This window comes from Mesoplodon densirostris, chromosome 2, assembly GCF_025265405.1.
Source record: "Mesoplodon densirostris isolate mMesDen1 chromosome 2, mMesDen1 primary haplotype, whole genome shotgun sequence".
Classification (NCBI taxonomy): domain Eukaryota; kingdom Metazoa; phylum Chordata; class Mammalia; order Artiodactyla; family Ziphiidae; genus Mesoplodon; species Mesoplodon densirostris.
This window is the reverse complement of record NC_082662.1, coordinates 142,091,661-142,110,584: the sequence shown is the minus strand read 5'-3', so window position 1 is coordinate 142,110,584 and position 18,924 is coordinate 142,091,661. Positions and strand designations below refer to the sequence as shown.

At 43.0% G+C, this 18,924-nt stretch overlaps 1 protein-coding gene and 1 pseudogene across 1 annotated transcript in view; one reads left to right on the top strand and one right to left on the bottom strand.

Annotated features, from left to right (window-relative positions):
• LOC132476405 (dual specificity tyrosine-phosphorylation-regulated kinase 3-like) overlaps window positions 1-8,525 on the top strand; it is a 29,588-nt gene extending 21,063 nt beyond the window's left edge. The window contains exons 4-5 of the mRNA XM_060078355.1: window positions 1,225-1,336; window positions 6,922-8,525. Coding sequence (XP_059934338.1) covers window positions 1,225-1,336; window positions 6,922-8,496 — 1,687 coding nt within the window. The 3' untranslated portion in view covers window positions 8,497-8,525. The remainder of the gene's footprint in view (window positions 1-1,224; window positions 1,337-6,921) is intronic.
• On the bottom strand, window positions 1,997-18,885 carry LOC132484467 (eukaryotic translation initiation factor 2D-like; annotated as a pseudogene).
• Between the last annotated feature and the right edge of the window lie 39 nt (window positions 18,886-18,924).

Genomic DNA, 18,924 nt, shown 5'->3' with positions numbered 1-18,924 from the left:
TGCTGTTGGCAAAGAATCAGTCACATCCAGAATTTTTGGTTCTTGTCAATGAAGCAGTTCCCGTTAAAGGTATAATTTTATCAGAATGTAAGCATGTTTTTTAAAAAGAGAACATTCCAAAAATAATTTGTAGTGGGTTTTCTGTTTGGTTTTTGTTTTTCGGTTTTTTTTTTTCTCTTTGTACTCCTATAACACATCGATTAAGAAAACTCTAGAATTTTACAAAACAGTTTTTATAAGCCACTAAAATATTCCAGCATAGTTTTAAAGATTAAAAAAAATTCTTCCCTTGCAGCTGGCTCATTATCATTGTATTCATAGTATATCATGTAACAATGATACAATGAAATGCTGATGTGTGTTACTGGCAAATCCATGTTCTTGGTGGCAGATGAAATACATTATTCAGAGCCATCTTGTGGATTAAATAAATCCTCTCCGTCTTTTGTGTTCCCTTACAGCGGTGGAGGGAGGCACAGCGTTAAAGAGCAGAGAAATTATCATTTGGCATTTAGCTTCCACCATCCACCCGAAAATTAAGTGGGTAAAGATGTGAAATCCAGTACGTTTTGTAATTTAGAGAATCCCTATAGTATTTGCTGTAGAATTCACTGTAGTTTTCTACAAGTTAGATAGATGTTAAGTAGGAAAGTAAATAAATAAATATAGAGAAAGCCCTAAGAAGGCCTTTTATTTCTTGCTTGTGAGACCCAGAAGTGCGTAGACTGGAACTATTCTTCCCTTTACAACATGTGGCCAACGGCTCAGAGAGGAAGGTAGAGTAGCCAGTGGTAGAGCTGAGATTAGAATCCAAGTCTCCGACTTGAAAATACAGTTCTCTGTCTTGTTTGTTTGTTCTGGTTAGCTTTTAGGCTTCAGATTTCAACTAGCCTTCGTTTTCAAGTAGTAGGTTAAATGAGATTCTTTTGATGGTCCCTATTGTTAACAACATTCAGAAAGTAAGACTTATTTTAACAATTTCAAACTATAAACCTAGAAGTGCTGTCCTTTCTTTAAAAATAAAAAAAGGAGGAAAAGTTGGGTTTCCTCCCTTCCTCTGCCAAATACCCCTGTGGTGTGTATTCAGTGCCAAAATGCAGTGTGGACATTTGTTTGTATTAATTATTCTTTGTAGCAGATATGAAGCAGTTAAAGGGTGTTTTGGAAATACAAATTTATATACTTCAGTTACTGACAGATTTTATCTGTAATCCTTTCAACTAGATTGGATGATTTTGTCTATGACAGTGTCGTGATAATAGATGAAACCAAAGGCTCACCCTGTTCAAATGCACTCTGCAATCCTTCTGAACCACCTCTACCCAGAAGACTAAATGTAAGTAAATGAAGTAATTCTTTGAGCTCTAATGGGCCTGGAAAGGAGGAAGTGCTACTTTAAATGGTCAAGGTACAGTTACATGTCACTGGTAACCCAGGCTCTTTTTTATTCACTTTTGGTTTCTCTTGACTTTGAAATAACAATTTCTGTGGTCCAAGTTCAGCTTTTCAGAATGATTTTGATTTGGAGCCCACCTATCCCTTTCAATCACTGGGGTAAATAGGGAAAAAAACGACATGCTACTTTTATCTAGATAGTGTTTGTTTTGTTTTTTTTTTTCTGCGGTACGCGGGCCTCTCACCATTGTGGCCTCTCCCGTTGCGGAGCGCAGGCTCAGCGGCCACGGCTGACGGGCCCAGCCACTCCGCGGCATGTGCGATCCTCCCGGACTGGGACACGAACCCGTGTCCCCTGCATCGGCAGGCGGACTCTCAACCACTGCGCCACCAGGGAAGCCCTAGATAGTGGTTATTTTTTTTTTGATAGAATGATATGTACAGTATATTATGATGGCTCATTTTAACAAGAACAAGAAACAGAAAATACCTCTGAACTTACAGATCTGCAGATTTTTCCTGCACGGTAGAAATGCAGTCCTAGCTTATTAGTATGCTTAAGAGAACCATTTGAGATCATAAATGCAACTTGAGCAATGCATTTTGGTTTCGATGCATTTAATCATTTTGGAGCTTGCAGACATTTAGCTTTTGACACCGTTTTATGTTTAAGAGAATAAATTAATTCCCATTCCCTCCGCACTCATAGAGAGGTAGGGAGAGCAGGGTTTTGGACAAGTTCCATGACAGGGAGAATCTATCCTGTGACTTTAAAATTTGCTGCATATATCATCAACGAACAAACTGAATAATTGAGTAGACTAATTTATCAATAATTCTCCTTCATATTTCTGTTTAAGACCTAAAATTATTTCTATGTAAAACACTGCTTGCATTTTTCATAGTCCTTCCCAACGCTTTGTCAGCTTTTGCCATTAAAAATCAACCCCTTCACTACTTTCAAGGCTAATAATATTACAAGATACGGGCTACATATATTTGGAAGGCTGGTCACCCAATTTTTAATCTCCTTTCCAAAGTGCAGTAAGTTTCCATTCTCCACAAGCTTATTGTTTTTAATATGTAAAAACCTCTAAGAGCTCCAGAACCACCGATATACTCGCGTGTTGACTATCAGATTTCGTGGTTACTTGCTGACAATTAGCACATCTCTCTGGGAAACTTTTACAGTCCGTCATCATGTGACTTAAAGTCCATTTTAACTTTACTTCAGAGTTGGCCAGTGCTAATATCCATATAGTAGGGCAATTAAATTGTATGTTTCAGGATGAAAATGAATTTTTTTTACTGTGTGGTATTCAGAGTAACACAGCTTGCAAAACACAAGATTTTAGATTCTAAAACAATGCTGTCTTTGCAAATTTTGCTGAAAAAAGTGCTTTTGACCTTAGTAACACTTACAGTTCATTATGCCATGACTCCATTGCGAGACGCTATTTGCTCATTTCACAAAGTGCTTTGGCTTCATTGTTTATCCAAGATGCCCTTACATTCTTGTTGTAAACTATAAATCATCTGCTCATAGGCTTTTATTGGGTTAGCTTTGTGTTGCAGAGATTTAGGGTCGAGAACGAGGGAGGGGGTGGTGTTTTATATCTGGATGAGAAGGATATTCCTTTTCTGAATTTCTCAACAAGATCTTTAAGACTTGATTAACGCAGTTGAAGATTCTATTTGAAATGTCAAGAGTGCTCCAAATTGATCAGCTCGGTGCTTTGTGACCACCTAGAGGGGTGGGATAGGGAGGATGGGAGACGCAAGAGGGAGGAGATATGGGGACATATGTATATGTATGGCTGATTCGCTTTGTTATAAAGCAGAAACTAACACGCCATTGTAAAGCAATTATACTCCAATACAGGGGTGTTAAAAAAAAAAAAGAGCGCCCCAAATTAACAATGTACATGAAGCATTCTTAAATAAAACATGATTAATCTGGCATTATTTGTCTCTCTGGATATAATTACATAGTTACAATATTTGAAGTCGATAGCAGACATTGGTCAGTTATTGTGAGTATAACCCTAGACTAGAAATATATAGTGTTTTGTAACTACTTTAACATGTGTGAAAATTCTAGATTCTCCTAGAACAATGGAAGGAAGATTTTATTTATAGCACAGCAGACTTGATACATAATTGATTCAGACCAGTATTTGAGTTATTACAGGAAAGGAAAGAAAGCTAAGGCGAGAACCCCTCCCTGTGTGGAAAAATTTCTTTCTGGAATTCTTCAGATTCATTGCAGGTTCAAACCTTGACAGTCTACAGGGGACTAGACCTGAAGTGTCTTGTTCTGTTCTGGAAGCCACACTTGCAGAGAGATATAACGTGCAGCCCATAACGTGTTGAGAACGTGAATAGGATATAGTAAGGCAGCCTGACCCAGGCTGTGTGAGGTGGAGGATGTGATGGGGATGATGAGCCTCGAGAAAAAATGGTGAAGGCAGGACAGCCCCTTTTAGGTATCTGAAGGGCTTTAACATGGAAATTTGGACACTCCTGTGTAGTTCCGGAGGGCAAAATAAGACTTAATTTGCAGAGAGAGAGAGATTTAGGCTCACTTTAGGGAAAAACCATGAGTCAGGAAATCCAAATGACATCCTTAATCTTATTGTAATAGTTCTGTGGAAGTTAAATCTCTGTTCTTATTAACAGTCTGTACCTGAGACCCTCTCTTTACCACAAACAGAAATGAATACCTCCAGAGCCAGCACAGCCTTACATGTAGGTAGAGTAGGTGAAATGCCCAGGGGTGGACCCTGGACCACAAATACCTTTCCTACCAGCTTGTCATTGATGACCGCGGGTCCTAGAGAGTCATTCCCTTGGGTTAAGGCATTGCTCTTTTTAAAGGTCAAATATGTCTGGAGAGATAACCCATTAAATTGCATGGCAAGTTGAAAGGAGGTTTTATGTGGGGGAGAAAGTGGGTGAGGTGTTTCCATGCATCCTAAGGGAAGGCTGATTGTGCAGGCCTTCACGGAGCAGAAGGCATAGTTAATGCCAGATGTCTGGTGGAGGGAGTCTGGAACTGCAGAGGAAGGCACCACGGAGAGAAAAGATAAGCTGAAAGGGGAAAGGGAGGGTGTATTGGAGTTTAAACAATATATTGAGAATTTTGCCTAATTGTTACCAGTGTTTTTAACATGTTTTATAGTTTCTGAGGGTCTTTCACATATATTATTAATTATAATTTGATTCACGCAACATCCTGCAAGGAGGTATTATTATCCACACTTTAAAGATAAAGAAATTGAGGCTAAGAAACTGGGCTAAAGGTTAAGCCTACCCTGGGACCTACAGTTTTTGAGCAGTGTAGCCAGGACCCCAACCTAGGCCTTCTGACTTCACATTTCTTCAGAACGTGTCCCCAAGATTTTAGCAGTAAATATTTAGATGCATTTAGGTTAGGTAGTAAAAACTTAAGGAAAACTGGTTTAGATGCATGCAAATATTTGGTTTTGTTATGTAAATCTACCTAAAACCAAATAATTGTAATTCCCTAGTTCAGCCAAACCTATCTCCTAATAGATTGTAGTGCCTTGAGGTAACCTGTTTTTTGGCACTTTTATAATTGTGAACAATTAGTGCTCATGTGAATGTTAGATGGATGGATGAGACCTTTTTTTTCCCATCCCTAAAAACAGGAATGGTTATTTGACTTAGTTGCTGATAAACAAAATGTTGCATTATATTTACATCTTAGCAAGGTATTTAGGTTCTGTCTGCCAGCCTGTTTTATTTTCTTGACTAGTGATAGTTCTCTATTTTGGTATCAGAGATCTCTCCTGGTCCGTATCTTGCCTCTTTATTTAGAAACTCAATGCCAAAGTATGGCTACCGTTGTACTGGCTGCTTCGCTTATATGTAAGATGGTGCAGTGCCTCATTTTTGTAACTGTAGAACTATATAAATGTTTAAATTGATTAAATGACCTAAAAGAAGCAGGCAGGAACTAATGTCGTGCTTTTATAACTAAATTAGGGGCTGTCTAAAGTATGCCAACACTTAATTTTTTTTTCATCCCTTTTTTGTTTTTTATATTCACATCTTTTATATTTTTATTTATATAGGTGATGGGTCAGGTGTTGTTTGCTTAGGTTATATTAAAATTCTCTTTTTTAAATGGTTGGCCACTTTGGATCATTACCTTATAATTTGCGTTATATTTTAAGAGATCATAAAGATAGCTCAGAGCTTCTCTGGAATTATCTACCCCTGATCATAGAGGCTCTCAATCATACAGATCGGGGGTAAAGTTCTTCAGGGTCTGTTAAGAAAAATAGTTGTTCTTTGAAGTATCCCAGACTTTTTTTTTAAACAACAGATTTAGCACTTTTTTTCTTCTTTCCTTCTAGCACAATCTTGTATTTTTTTTAGCATTTGGCTTTTTCATTGTCTTTCCCTCCATCGAGTTTCAAAGATCTTATTTCATTTCAGAGGTATTTAATAAGCAGAGTTTTCTTTTGTGGGTTATTGTTCCTTGCAGGAAAAGGTGATGCCAAATCAAGTAAAAAGAGTTGTATGCCTTTGTCACGTAGGCGTTTGCTGAGGGAGACTAGTGTATGTGTCTATGAGCAAGGGAAGGAGAGAGAAAGGAGACTCTCTGTCTTTAGGAGAGTTTTACAAGAAGCACCCTGGGGCCTTAGATTCTCACTGCTACTCACCAGATACATAAAGAATTGGCCTTGGTGATCTCAAGAGTTCTCTGGATTAGAAATTTTGTGATTCAATGAACTGAGATAGAAAGATGCGATCATTTATTTGGGGACCCAGGAGTAGATGATGAGGCCTTGGTTGATTCCAGGCCAAGGTCAACATTCAGCCCTACTGGAGAATAGTACAGGCACTAGGAGAAGCTGGTACCAGGTTATGTTAATGTTCTGGACCCAGATTCAGAAGACCTGGGGATCACATCCTGCCTCTGTCCCTTTATCATTTACAGAACACTTTAATATGTATTCATTTGCTCCTGGTACATGCCCTTAAGATTTGGGAAGATACTTGAAACAGTTTGTGAACAATATAGGACAGTATATATATAACAAGGGCCAGATTACGTGGTAGACTCGAAAAGCTGCAGCTAAGATGTGAGTGGAGCCGTAGTTAGTATGGGCTTGGAGTAGTTCTAAGTGGAAGAGGGAGGACTAGCATTGGGCTTTGAAAGAGCGTAGGATTTGAGTGGATGGGGTGAAAAGATTCTCGGTAGGAAGACATACCAGTTAGAAGGAATCTAGCACGTTTCGGGTATGGTAAAATGACCGTCTTGTTTTGAACAAAGGGAGGCCTACGTAGTGGGGTTGGGGTGGCCACAGCAGTCAGGGAACCTAAGGATTAACATAACACGAGTTTCTAGAGACTCCTGCTTTTCTTATCTCACTTTTGGGCCTTTTAACTACACAACTGGCATGTTTTGTTCTTTTGTTCAGTCAGGGGGACGATTCTTTCGTTCTTCCACCGTTTTTAGTGACTTTAACATAGATTCACTTCTCTTTGCCGTAGATCACCACTGAGCATTTAACAAGAGATCCTACTCAGTGCTTCCTGAATGGAGGTGAGATGAAGGTAGAACAACTATTTCAAGAATTTGGCAACAGAAGATCTGATACTTTTCAGTCAGATGGCATCAACGACTCTGAAAAATGCTCTCCTACAGTTTCTCAGGGTAAAAGTTCAGATCGTGTGAATACAGTAAAATCCAGCAGTTCATCCAAAGCATCCAAAGTGTTGCCTCTGACTCCAGAACAAGCACTGAAGCAGTATAAACACCACCTCACTGCTTATGAGAAGCTGGAAATCATCAATTATCCAGAAATTTACTTTGTGGGTCCAAATGCCAAAAAAAGACATGGAGTTATCGGTGGTCCCAATAATGGGGGTTATGATGATGCAGATGGGGCCTACATTCACGTGCCTCGAGACCATCTAGCTTATCGATACGAGGTGCTGAAAATTATTGGCAAGGGCAGTTTTGGGCAGGTAGCCCGGGTCTATGATCACAAACTTCGACAGTACGTGGCCCTGAAGATGGTACGCAATGAAAAGCACTTCCATCGCCAAGCAGCCGAGGAGATCCGGATTTTGGAGCATCTTAAAAAGCGGGATAAAACCGGTAGCATGAACGTTATTCATATGCTGGAAAGTTTCACGTTCCGGAACCATGTTTGCATGGCCTTTGAGTTACTGAGCGTAGACCTTTATGAGCTCATGAAAAAAAACAAGTTCCAGGGTTTTAGTATCCAGTTGGTTCGCAAGTTTGCTCAATCCATCTTGCAATCCTTGGATGCTCTCCACAGAAACAAGATCATTCACTGTGACCTGAAGCCAGAAAACATTCTCCTGAAACACTATGGGCACAGTGCGACTAAGGTCATTGACTTTGGGTCCAGCTGTTTTGAGTACCGGAAGCTTTACACCTATATCCAGTCTCGGTTCTACAGAGCTCCAGAGATCATCTTAGGAAGCCGCTACAGCACGTCCATTGACATGTGGAGTTTTGGCTGCATCCTTGCAGAACTTTTAACAGGACATCCTCTCTTCCCTGGAGAGGATGAAGGAGACCAGCTGGCCTGTATGATGGAGCTTCTAGGGATGCCACCACCAAAACTCCTGGAGCAATCCAAACGTGCCAAGTACTTTATTAACTCCAGGGGCCTACCTCGCTACTGTTTTGTGACCAGTCAGGCAGATGGGAGGGTTGTGTTTGTGGGCGGTCGTTCACGGAGGGGTAAGAAGCGGGGTCCCCCAGGCAGCAAAGACTGGCGGACAGCACTGAAGGGGTGTGATGATTACTTCTTCATAGACTTTTTGAAAAGGTGTCTTACCTGGGACCCCTCTGCCCGCCTGACCCCAGCTCAAGCACTAAGACACCCTTGGATTAGCAAGTCTGTGCCCAGACCTCTCACCATTGAAAAGGTGTCAGGCAAAAGGGTAGTAAACCCTGCAAATGCTTTCCAGGGCCTGGGTTCCAAGCTGCCTCCAATTGTACGAATAGCCAATAAGCTTAAAGCTAACTTAATGTCAGAAACCAGTGGTGGTATACCTCTGTGCACTGTATTGCCAAAACTGATTAGCTAATGGACAGCTGGTGTGCTCAGAGATGATATGTAGGAATTTTTAATTATCTTGCAAACCTGAAAATGGAAAAAAAGAAACAACACCAAGCCCATTAATGGATATGTTTTTGGTAGACTAGATATCTTTTTTTAACAAGGCAAAGCATTTTTATATGACTGTAAAAGAACTCTTGAAGGGCTAATTACCTAACCAGCTTGTATTGGCCATCCTGGGATACATAGTAAAAGACTTTTTATAAGTCAGTGCATCTTTTGTTCTTATTGTCAGGTGTTCACCAACCTGTGTATTATTCTGTGGGTTTAAATCCTTTTCTCTCAAGGTAGACGATATACCAGAAAGTATATCCTGAACATTCACTTCTAGTCTCCCTCGGCATCTGTTCCAGAGGCTTAATTTGGGACATGGCCGTAGTTATAGATGAGACTGAAAACTAGATCTGCCGTGCACTCCAGACCCCACATGTGTATAGAATGCCTTAAAGAAGCTCACATGTAGAGGAAGAGAATTACATTAAAACCACTTTTTTAAAAAACAGAGCAAAATTCTCAAAAAGAAAGAAGTTCAGACTTGAGGTGAAAATCAATAAGCAAATCTCCTGACATGATAATATCTACTGGGTGCTTATTAAATGTCAGGTTATTCGATCTTGACAGCAATCTTACAAGTGTTAGAAATCAGGGCTCAGAGAAGCCTGGTAATGGGCTCAAATACACCTTTGCTCCAACACCCTGGGGAGCTGGCTTTTGAGCCCAGATGGCTCAGTCTTCAAAGTCCAGGTTCAACCCACATGTAACACTCCCTCTGCTGGTGGCTGTGTGTGCGGGTCGGGTGGGGGGGTTCACACCGATTCTTCCTGCTGACACAACCTAATCTGGCACACCTACTCTTCAGAAAGATGTGAGGGGACTGAAGCCTCCAGAACAAACAGGCTGCCCCAGGGCCCTTCCGGGGCCGGACATGCTGCCCAATCCGTAAAAGAGCCCAGAATCACCACAGCAGAGGTAGTGCTCAAAGCGCCTTGCGCATTTTAACCTTCATTTCCTCAACATCCTTTCACTGGCTAAAACTTAAGTCTTTAAAACTCAGTATTTGCTAGATCAACCCTCCACTTCGCTCTTTCCACATCATGTCCCTAAAACAATTCCCCCATCAGCCTTGTCCCATTCTACCACCAAAGAGCAGGAGACAGACCCACTGCCCGGCCCCCAGCCCACACCATGCATTCCATACCAGCAGGAGAACATGTGGCTGCCCAGGAGAGTGCTGGTGAGTAAAGGGAGGTCAGCTTTTTTGACGCGGTACTTCAAAGCACGCAAGAAGTATCTCTGCAACAGTTCGTCCATTTGCTCTGCAAGGAGAAGACAAGAATCACATCCTTCCTGAGGGCCGCAGAAGGCCCGCGCAGCACAAGATAACTCCCCGCACGGTGACATCCGTACCTCACCCCTCAGCTCTGAAGGAGCCCATTCCCAGGCACCAAAGCTCCCAGACTCTCTAGAACACTGAGCCTTTACAGAGGTCTGACCCCACAGAGGGGGTCAGGCCACAAAGTCCCACCCAGAGAGGCGCAGATGCTTCTCTGATAGAGAAGTCAGAGCCAGAAGAAAACTAAGAGGGCCGTGTAGCTGGGAACAGTCCAAATAGCAGAGTCGACGGGTATCCAGGGAAACGCGACATATGCGCAAGACTCCCAGGTAAGATGGCAAAGGGCTGTGGCACCACCCTCACCAACACTAAGGCCTTTCCCCGCCCCTCCCGGAGCCGTGGCGCCGCTCTGGGCGGAAGCAGAGCCGAGCGCTTCAGTCCCCACACTGAGAGGCGAGCGCCCTGCTCCTGCCAGAGCTGTACCTTGAAGGGTCTTGCTGTCCGTGAGCTCTGGGCTCAGGCCCCCGACACTGGGGTCTTCTGTAGCTTCCGACGGGGACTTCTCCCCACACCTCTGCTGAACCTCCCCCTCCTCCTCCTCTCCCTCCAGGGTCAGGCGCCTCATGTCTCCCTGCAAGGTGGTGTCTGCCTGGACAGACCCCTTCTCTTCACTGAGATCTGGGGGATCCAGGGCCAGTGGAGCAATGGATGGTGGAGAGGACTTGTCTCCAGATCACCTGCAAAAACCTCATGTCAGAAACACTGAGCAGCAGCCACAACACTCTCCAGCCCCGGTCAGGGGGTCAGCGGGGGTCCAGAGAGAGTAAGACCCACAGGCAGGGGTGTCCAGGAGAGGCCAGAGAACCTGGGTGTGCCTCTCAACTCTGTTTCCAATTCTGGGCCCAGAGAAGTCCCATGCCTCAGTTTCCTCATCTTTGAAATGGGGAGAGTAATTCTTGCCTCCTCCTTAACCCAAACAGAAATTCAGGGACAGAGAAAAATTAAAGACAACATAGTTAAAGTGGAGCTCCCCTTCCAAAGTATTCCCTTCATAGAAATTAAAAATAAAACCATTTTGAATTAAATAACCAAATGAAGATTGCAAACGCATCTGTAGTACCAGGTTGGTGAAATACAAACCCAAGGTTGAGCGTATGGAACAAATTACAAACACCTGGACTGCTCAAGACTGCTCAAGACTGCTTCTGTGTTAAATCAGAATGCAATCTAAAATAGATAAATGACAAGGACCAACTGTATAGCACAGGGAACTATATTCAATACCTTGTAATAACCTTTAATGGAAAAGAATCCGAGAAAGAACATATATGTATATATCTATATCTAGAATCACTAGATATACTATTGGTCACTAGAATCACTTGGCTGTACACCTGAAACTAACACAACATTGTACATCAACTATACCTCAACTGAAAAAAAAGAATGCAATCTAACCTGCAGAGTAGAGATTACAATGGCTTTATGCCACTAAGCCTTATGAAGACAGGAAGAAAAGGGACGCCACATAGCAAGAGCGGTAAAAACAAAAAGCATTATGTTAACTAAGATTATGCAAGTCAAACAAAGTTTTACTAACAGCCGCAGCAAGGCTTATTAAGTATGGCTACTAGTGAGGCCAGAATGGTATGTTTAGGCTATTCTGATCAGGTAAATACCATAAGTGTTTTCAAAGGGCGGGAGGACGGGAGACTGAGGCAGCCACTGATAAAAACAATTTAGACAACAGGACCTTAACTGCCCAGACTAACAGTCAGAAAACAAGGTGCTGGGAGTACGTGAGTAAGCAGCCCTCAAATGCCTGCTGAAACCCACACTGATGAGGCTGTACCTCCAGCAAAGCAGGGCTTGGCCAATACTTGTAAAATAAGTAACTCCAAGACTGACTAAAAACGTAAGGGTAAATCTATACCAACAGGCCACACAACACTTGGCCAGAAGACCAGGTATACTGCTTTCGAGAAAAGCACTACTTACTATTTTGGTTAAATGACAAGAAAATAACCAGAAAATAAACTCACATACAGTTCCAGAGAGCACCCGTCACAGTGAGAAAGCGCAAGTTCCGTAATGAGGAGGAGATCCTAAACGTGGAACTTGAACAACAGGAAAGTCATCAGGTTGTCACCCTGGTGCCTGAGGATCTACTCTACTTTGATTTGGATTCAGATGTGAGAATTCCCGAGCACTCATCATGGGGTCAGAAAATGCCTAAATGTACACGGCAGAAAAGGCCAGATCGACCAGTGCCATAAAAATAAAGAATATCACTGTACTGAGAGGCAGAGAAGACAATCCCTAAGGCCTTCTTCCAGCCCTAGGATTCTATAATTCACCTAGAAAATAAAGTTCTCCGTAATTTCTTTTCTAAACAGGCCAAAAAAAAAAAAATCTTTTCTCCACATTTTGCAAGGAAATTAATGTCTAGGGTCAGCAACTTGACTAAGGACACAGCAGGGATCAAAACTCTCGCTTCTCAATCCAGGCCCTGTGCTCCCTCCGCCCACCCAGCTCCCTATACAACAGAAAAAGCATGGAACCCACCACAAGTGGTCCTGGTAGGTGTGGAGCACAGAGAAGCCCCTTCCCTTCAGACCTGAGGTCAGCATCTCGGCTGTGACATGGCAGCAACTCCGATGGCAATGGGGGCTCTGAGAAGGAGGAGGTCAGAGACGAGGGTCAGGGAAAGTCTTCCAGGAGGGCACATGTCAGGACCAGGTTTCTACACATGTGTTCAAAGCACCACGGTTGCAAATCTGAAGCATCCACTTGTATCACAGAGCTAAAACTCGGTGCAGTCTCAATCTTATTCAAATTACCTACACATATGACTTTCAAAAATTCCTTGACCAGGGCTTCCCTGGTGGCACAGTGATTGAGAGTCTGCCTGCCGATGCAGGGGACACGGGTTCGTGCCCCGGTCCGGGAAGATCCCACATGCCACGGAGCAACTAGCCCCGTGAGCCACAATTACTGAGCCTGCGCGTCTGGAGCCTGTGCTCTGCAACAAGAGAGGCCACGATAGTGAGAGGCCCGTGCACCGCGATGAGGAGGGGCCCCCGCTTGCCGCGACTAGAGAAAGCCCTCGCACAGAAACGAAGACCCAACACAGCCAGCCAGCCAGCCATAAATAAAAAAAAAAAAAAAAAAAAAAAAAAATTCCTTGACCAAATATTCCCTTCTGTGTAAGTAACTCCTCTACTGATGTTATCATTCTTATATTCTTATTATGAACCAAACCCAGCCAGGACTCAGAAGGATATTTAAAGTTCCCTTTCTTTAATTTCAAAAATATAAATTATCTCCCCTATCTTAAAAAAGGCATAGCCATCCTATATGGAAATTCAGAAGGGAGGCCATTCATATGCCATAAATTAGGCTGAGGGATGCCAGAGGGAAGAGAGAAGAGAGATACAGTGGTACCAACGAAAGGTTCCTTCTGAGTTGGTTCTTTATAACAGGCCTTGCTCTGTATAACATCTGTCTAAGAACTGGATGTGTCCAAAATATCAGAAACAACCACATTTACAATAACTACAAAAAACTTCCAAAGCCCAAATGGGAAATCTCTGTCAGCCCACTGTTACTTAGCAATGCTCACACATTGCCTGTAAGGATTGGTGTCCAGCTGGCTAACAGGAGGGGAATATACAAGCCTGGCAACGTTGCCTGGACCCAAGGGAGACGATTCAAGGGCAGATTTCCCAACACCTGAACTTCAAAAAAAAATGTTTGCTAATCCGGTGGCTCCACTTCCTGTGCCCATGGGTCAGTTCCTGCCACAGAATCTTTGAATTTGGCTTCTTTCCCAGTTCCTAAAAGACGGGTCTTTGTCTTCCACCCTTGGAATCGTCAATAGCTCAAGAACTTTGGTCTCGAACCTGTCTTGTAGTTTTAGTAAACTCCCTTGTACCCTCACCCCCTTCCATAAACCACCTAGGATTCATTCCCACATACATTCTAAATGCCAAACTCAGAGGCCAAATACACATTTATGTAGTTTTCTCCTATCTTGGATAGAATACTGGGGGGAAAAAACAATAATTTCACCATTCTTTTCAACTTCAAGTTTTGATACAGGTAAACAAGGAAGGAAACATTTCTAGGTGCTTGGTTCCCAAAGGTTCAAGGAAAATGGGAGAATATGAGCAACAAAAATAAGATCTTTAAACACTGACCCCTCCCATGCCTACCATGTTTCCCTCTCAAAGAAGCAAGGAGTAAAATAATAAGATGTCATTTTTCATTCAGGATGATACAAATGAAAATGACCCATCATATCCAGTGTCGGTGAGCATGTAAGGAAACAGGCTCCATATACCCTGTAGGTAGGAGGGAAAACTGACACAGCATTTTTATAGGGCAACAGAAAATATGCACGATCTTCAGCCAAACAGTTCTGCTCCCTAGTATCTACTTTAGAAAAATCTTGGCACTAGTGTCCCTAGAGGCCTCAGGAAGATCTTGTTTGTGATAGAGACGAAGTAGAGGCAACCACAATGTCCACTAGAAGAGGACTTTTCCCATCACCCCACAGTGGGTAAAAAGATTCAGCTTATCTGTGCTTGCTGACGTGGAACATGTCCCCACTACCTGAAGTGAAAAAGTAATAGGGATAAAGTTTGTTTATTTGTATTTTTAAACATACACACCCCAAACCATACATTTTATATGCACGTGTATATGTGCATTGAAGAAGGCTGACAAGGACATGCATCAGAATGATAATGGTTACTTCTAGGAGAAAAGGATTATGGGGTGAGAGGGTTTTGATTTTTCACAACTGTTCATACCATTACTTCCTAATTTATTTTAAAAAAGAGACACTGTGGTGATGGCTGAACAACCCTGTAAATATACTAAAAAAAATCACTGAGTCGTACATTTGAAACAGGTGAATTTTATAGTATGAAAACTATATCTCAATAAATCTATTAAAAATAATTAAAAGATGAGGATGATGATGTGGATGTTCGACAAAAATAATGTTGAAGTCATGCAAGGCAGGAAAGACCAAGAAAATGTCACAGACAGGAGACTAAGAAGACATGACAACTAAATGCAATGTGGTACCCTGGACTGGATTCTTGAACACAAAAAAAGAAAAAAAAGACATCGTGGGAAAACTGGGGAAATACGCATAAAGTCTGTAATAGTGTCACAAGGACTGTACCAATGTTAATTCCTTAGTGTTGATAACTGTACCGAGGTTATACAAGATGTTATCATTACAGGAAGCTGGGTAAGGAGTATTTCAGGACTCTGTACTATACTTGCAACTCTTCTGTAAATCTAAGAAAAAAATTTTTAAAGGAGAAAAAAAACAAATAAATTTTAAAAAGGAAGAAGCAGCAGCAGGAGCAAATACACTTGGCCCAGATGTATGGACACCCCACAGGCTCACTGCCATTCCCCACTCTCTGATTGCTCAGGAAGAATATGTTTTTTCTTTTAATCCTTTATCCATATGCTGTGAAGTTGTCATTCCCACCCCTCCCAAGTTTTCCCTAAGTTTTTTCCCCATAGGCACAGCTGACTGGCACAGTACCTGTTCCCCACCAAGGCAATGGCACAGAGGTCACCCTTCTGTACCTGAGGCAGACCAGCAGGGGGCACCACTAGCCCTGGCGGCATCAAATCTGCAGGAAACAAAAGCATTGCAACTAACTCCACAGTTTACTTCATCATTTACTCATTTGCTCAACAAACATACATTTGTTAAGCATCAACTACATTATTCATAATGAAAATAAAAAGTGGCAAACTGAGGATCAGACCTTTTCCTTCTGGGAGACTAGTGGTCAAACTGAAGCACCAAGCTGAGGGTCCAGTTCCATGATTTATCTTATTCTGATTTCCTAAATTCAGTTTATTAATCTAAAGTATAGCATATGGCAGTTCAAAAAGCACTTTCATGTCACTTATCTTATTTAAGCCTTACAGCAGGGTCAGAGAGCTTATGGAAGCAGCCAAGTAAGAGATGCAACAGACATGAGGGGAAAATTCTATTTTTCAATCATATGAATGCACAAAATGGGTACATTTATTAAAGTAGTTGGCCTTTACTAAGTAGGTTTCAGCCACTATCCAGAATATAGGAAAATGCTCTTACCTGCTCCCCCCCACCAGTTTTTCAAGCACCAGGGGCCATGTTGTAAATGTTGCTAGAAGATCAGGATAAGACCACAGGGTGTACACTGTCCAAGAAGAGAGCCAGAAAACACTTACTGCCCAAAAGTCAACCCCCTGGGGGATGGCAAAGCCAAACACTAAGGCCACATTAATCAACATGTAGAAAAGAAACTCAAGTCAAAGCTAGAGAGAAGGTTGTAAGGGGATGCCCAAAAAAGCTGCATTCTTTTTTTTTCATTAGGTTACCCCAAGTTTGTGAAGCGGTTTATATGTTATATGCTATTTACTTGAGAATCCTTGCTTCCTTTAGCCTTAGAGACCTGCATTCTTTACATATTTATACTGAGCTCTTTGCAGTAGTTTCTCTGAATCTATGATCTTGAGAAGTTATCACTTTTACTGGTCGGAAGACACATGAAGTGAGCTACAGCTCTAAGAGTCTGTTTAGCTGCCAAAGTTGGATATTTATGTGTAAGGCTAAAACAAGTGATGAAGTTAACATCTGCTTTTGCCTGTCCAGTATCCCTTTTCCCCTCTCTGGGAACTGAGTGCCCCTTTTCCTGTGGGAAACACATTCCATATAGTTTACATCAGGCTGACTCCCTTCTCAAAGAGGCTGCAGTCTTGAAGAAGGCGGAGACTTAAGAAACTGGGTGTCACTTGAGACTTGGAGGCACCTATTGTTCCACCTGGACGGCAGCAGCCAAACATGGCCATAGTGGATAAAAGTAGGGACAGAGCCCCAACGAGGATTCCTTTTATGTCCTCAGAAGCAAGTAATCCGAAACCAGGGCACCAGCCTGTAAGAAATTCTGAAACTTTCCCATGTTTATTATTTTTATTCTCTCTGTTTCCACAGGGATTAGCAGTAAAACCCTTAGATCAAAAAGGGCTTGTATGTGTACAGCAGCAAAGCAGGGTGGGGGTAGGGGTGGCCTGGGGTAGAAGACTGCACTGCACTGCTGCAGCCAAGCTGGGAGGAAGAAAAGCCCCCAAATGACAAAGTAGGTGTCAGCAGCCATGGAAAAGAGAAAAGGACACTGCCTCTCTGAGATCTGTGACAAAGAAAGCAAGCAAAGTATGCTGAGAGCCAGACAAGAGCCTAAGAAAGAATCCCTGTGAGACATCGCAACCAAAGTCCACCACTAAGACAGCTGGGTATGGAGTTTAACTAACCCAGCTTCTTTCCCATCACAGTATCTCTTCAGTATCTTAAGAAAATTCCACTCGTGGAAGTTTTAAGAAGCATTTTTTACATGCCCTGAAACTCCACCCTTTTCACGACCTCGGCTCCAATCCCGACTTAACCCACTAGAAACCAGTGTTTCTTCACCTCAGAATTTCCCTTGGCAACCACCCTCCTTTTGTGTTAACCCTTTTCTCCCCTCACTTCTATAGCAGTTTCTGATCTTGAAAGACCCAATTCTAGGGACACTAAATCCAAAAAGATTCTTAGGGAGATTTTGCATTTATTTGTTTTAAGGAAGACAGATTAATGGAAGAAACAGATGTTAGGCAAGGACCATAGTAATGGCCATCTCCATCCCATTGCCATACCTGTCGGATATAGATTTTTCTCCAGTTCAAATAGGATGGGGTTACCACCACTCACGTACACAGTCACTGCATCCCCTCTGTGAGCATACAACTTCACAATGTTGAGTTCTTCCTTTCCAGGTACTACCTCAGAGACCTGATCCGTTCCAAGAGTGGGGAAAACAGCTGTCACATCGGCCCGAAGCTTCCTCCTGCAGAGAGCACACATACCTGGTATGTATGCTGCCTGGATGGATTTTAATAAATATTGAGGACTCAAGACTTACTATAAAATCACGAGGCCCAAGAAAAAGACTGGTTGACGATGCCTTATTCTCACTCTTCCAAAACATCCCATTCTCTTTCTCATCCAATGTCTCATCTAATTCCACATGTTCCTGGGGCGTGTCTTTCCATTTCACAAAGAGAGGAAAAAACTGAGATCCGGTAAGCGACCCAAGTTAGCCTGCCACTGGAAACTAAGCCCTGCCTTCCTGACTCCACACATAGCTCCTGGACCCACTCCTTTCTCATCTATGCTTGGCCAACCTGTCAACTTATGATTAAACAGCTCTGCTAGGGCACCAAGAATGACAACTATAGAACACTGCCTCCAAAATTCCCAAGGTGACACCTTCATTTGCAAAACTGAACAGATACAGTTCTTACCACATATGCCTTATCCCCTCTCACCTCACCCTCCACCTGTCTCTCCTGCCAGTGGTAATCACTAGACACTTCTTCTCGTTTACTTGTAGTTCTCTGTGCCCCATCTAATCTCTCCCAAGGGACTCAAAGCTCTTGGTAGGGCAGGGACCCTGTTTTCCTACAGTTTGGCAGCCTCCACGACACCTTAAACAGACTGCAGTCAATACGCGCTGATTGAATTATACGCTTTCTCGTAAACTCACCAAAATATCCAAAAGACAGCCTGGGAGATAAATCAGGCCTCCTCTCCATCTTCACTCTCAAAACACGTCTAACTCACCCTTGCCCGCCCCCCGGGGTCCCTTCTCCGGCTGTACCCCTCGGCCTCCACCCCAAGTCGGCTGACGCAGCCCACAAAAGGCTGTGAGCCAGCCGAGCTTGAGAGATGTCCGGGTGCCCTGGTGGGCAGAGCAGGCTCTTCTCTCCCTCACCTCTCCGACCCCTTGATGGCCGTGTTGGACTTGACCCGAAAGGCCTTGGCAAACATGTCTGCTGGAGGGGCCTGGGTAAGAGAAGGAGACCACAGCAGCCAGGGACTGTTAGGAAAGCGCGAGCACGGCAGCTTCCCAACCCGCAGTCCTGGGGGCAGCCATGCTTGGGCCCGGCTGGGAAAAGGGCCCGGCTGGAAACCGGGGCCGCGCAGCTTCGCGGCCACCCCTAGTGGCA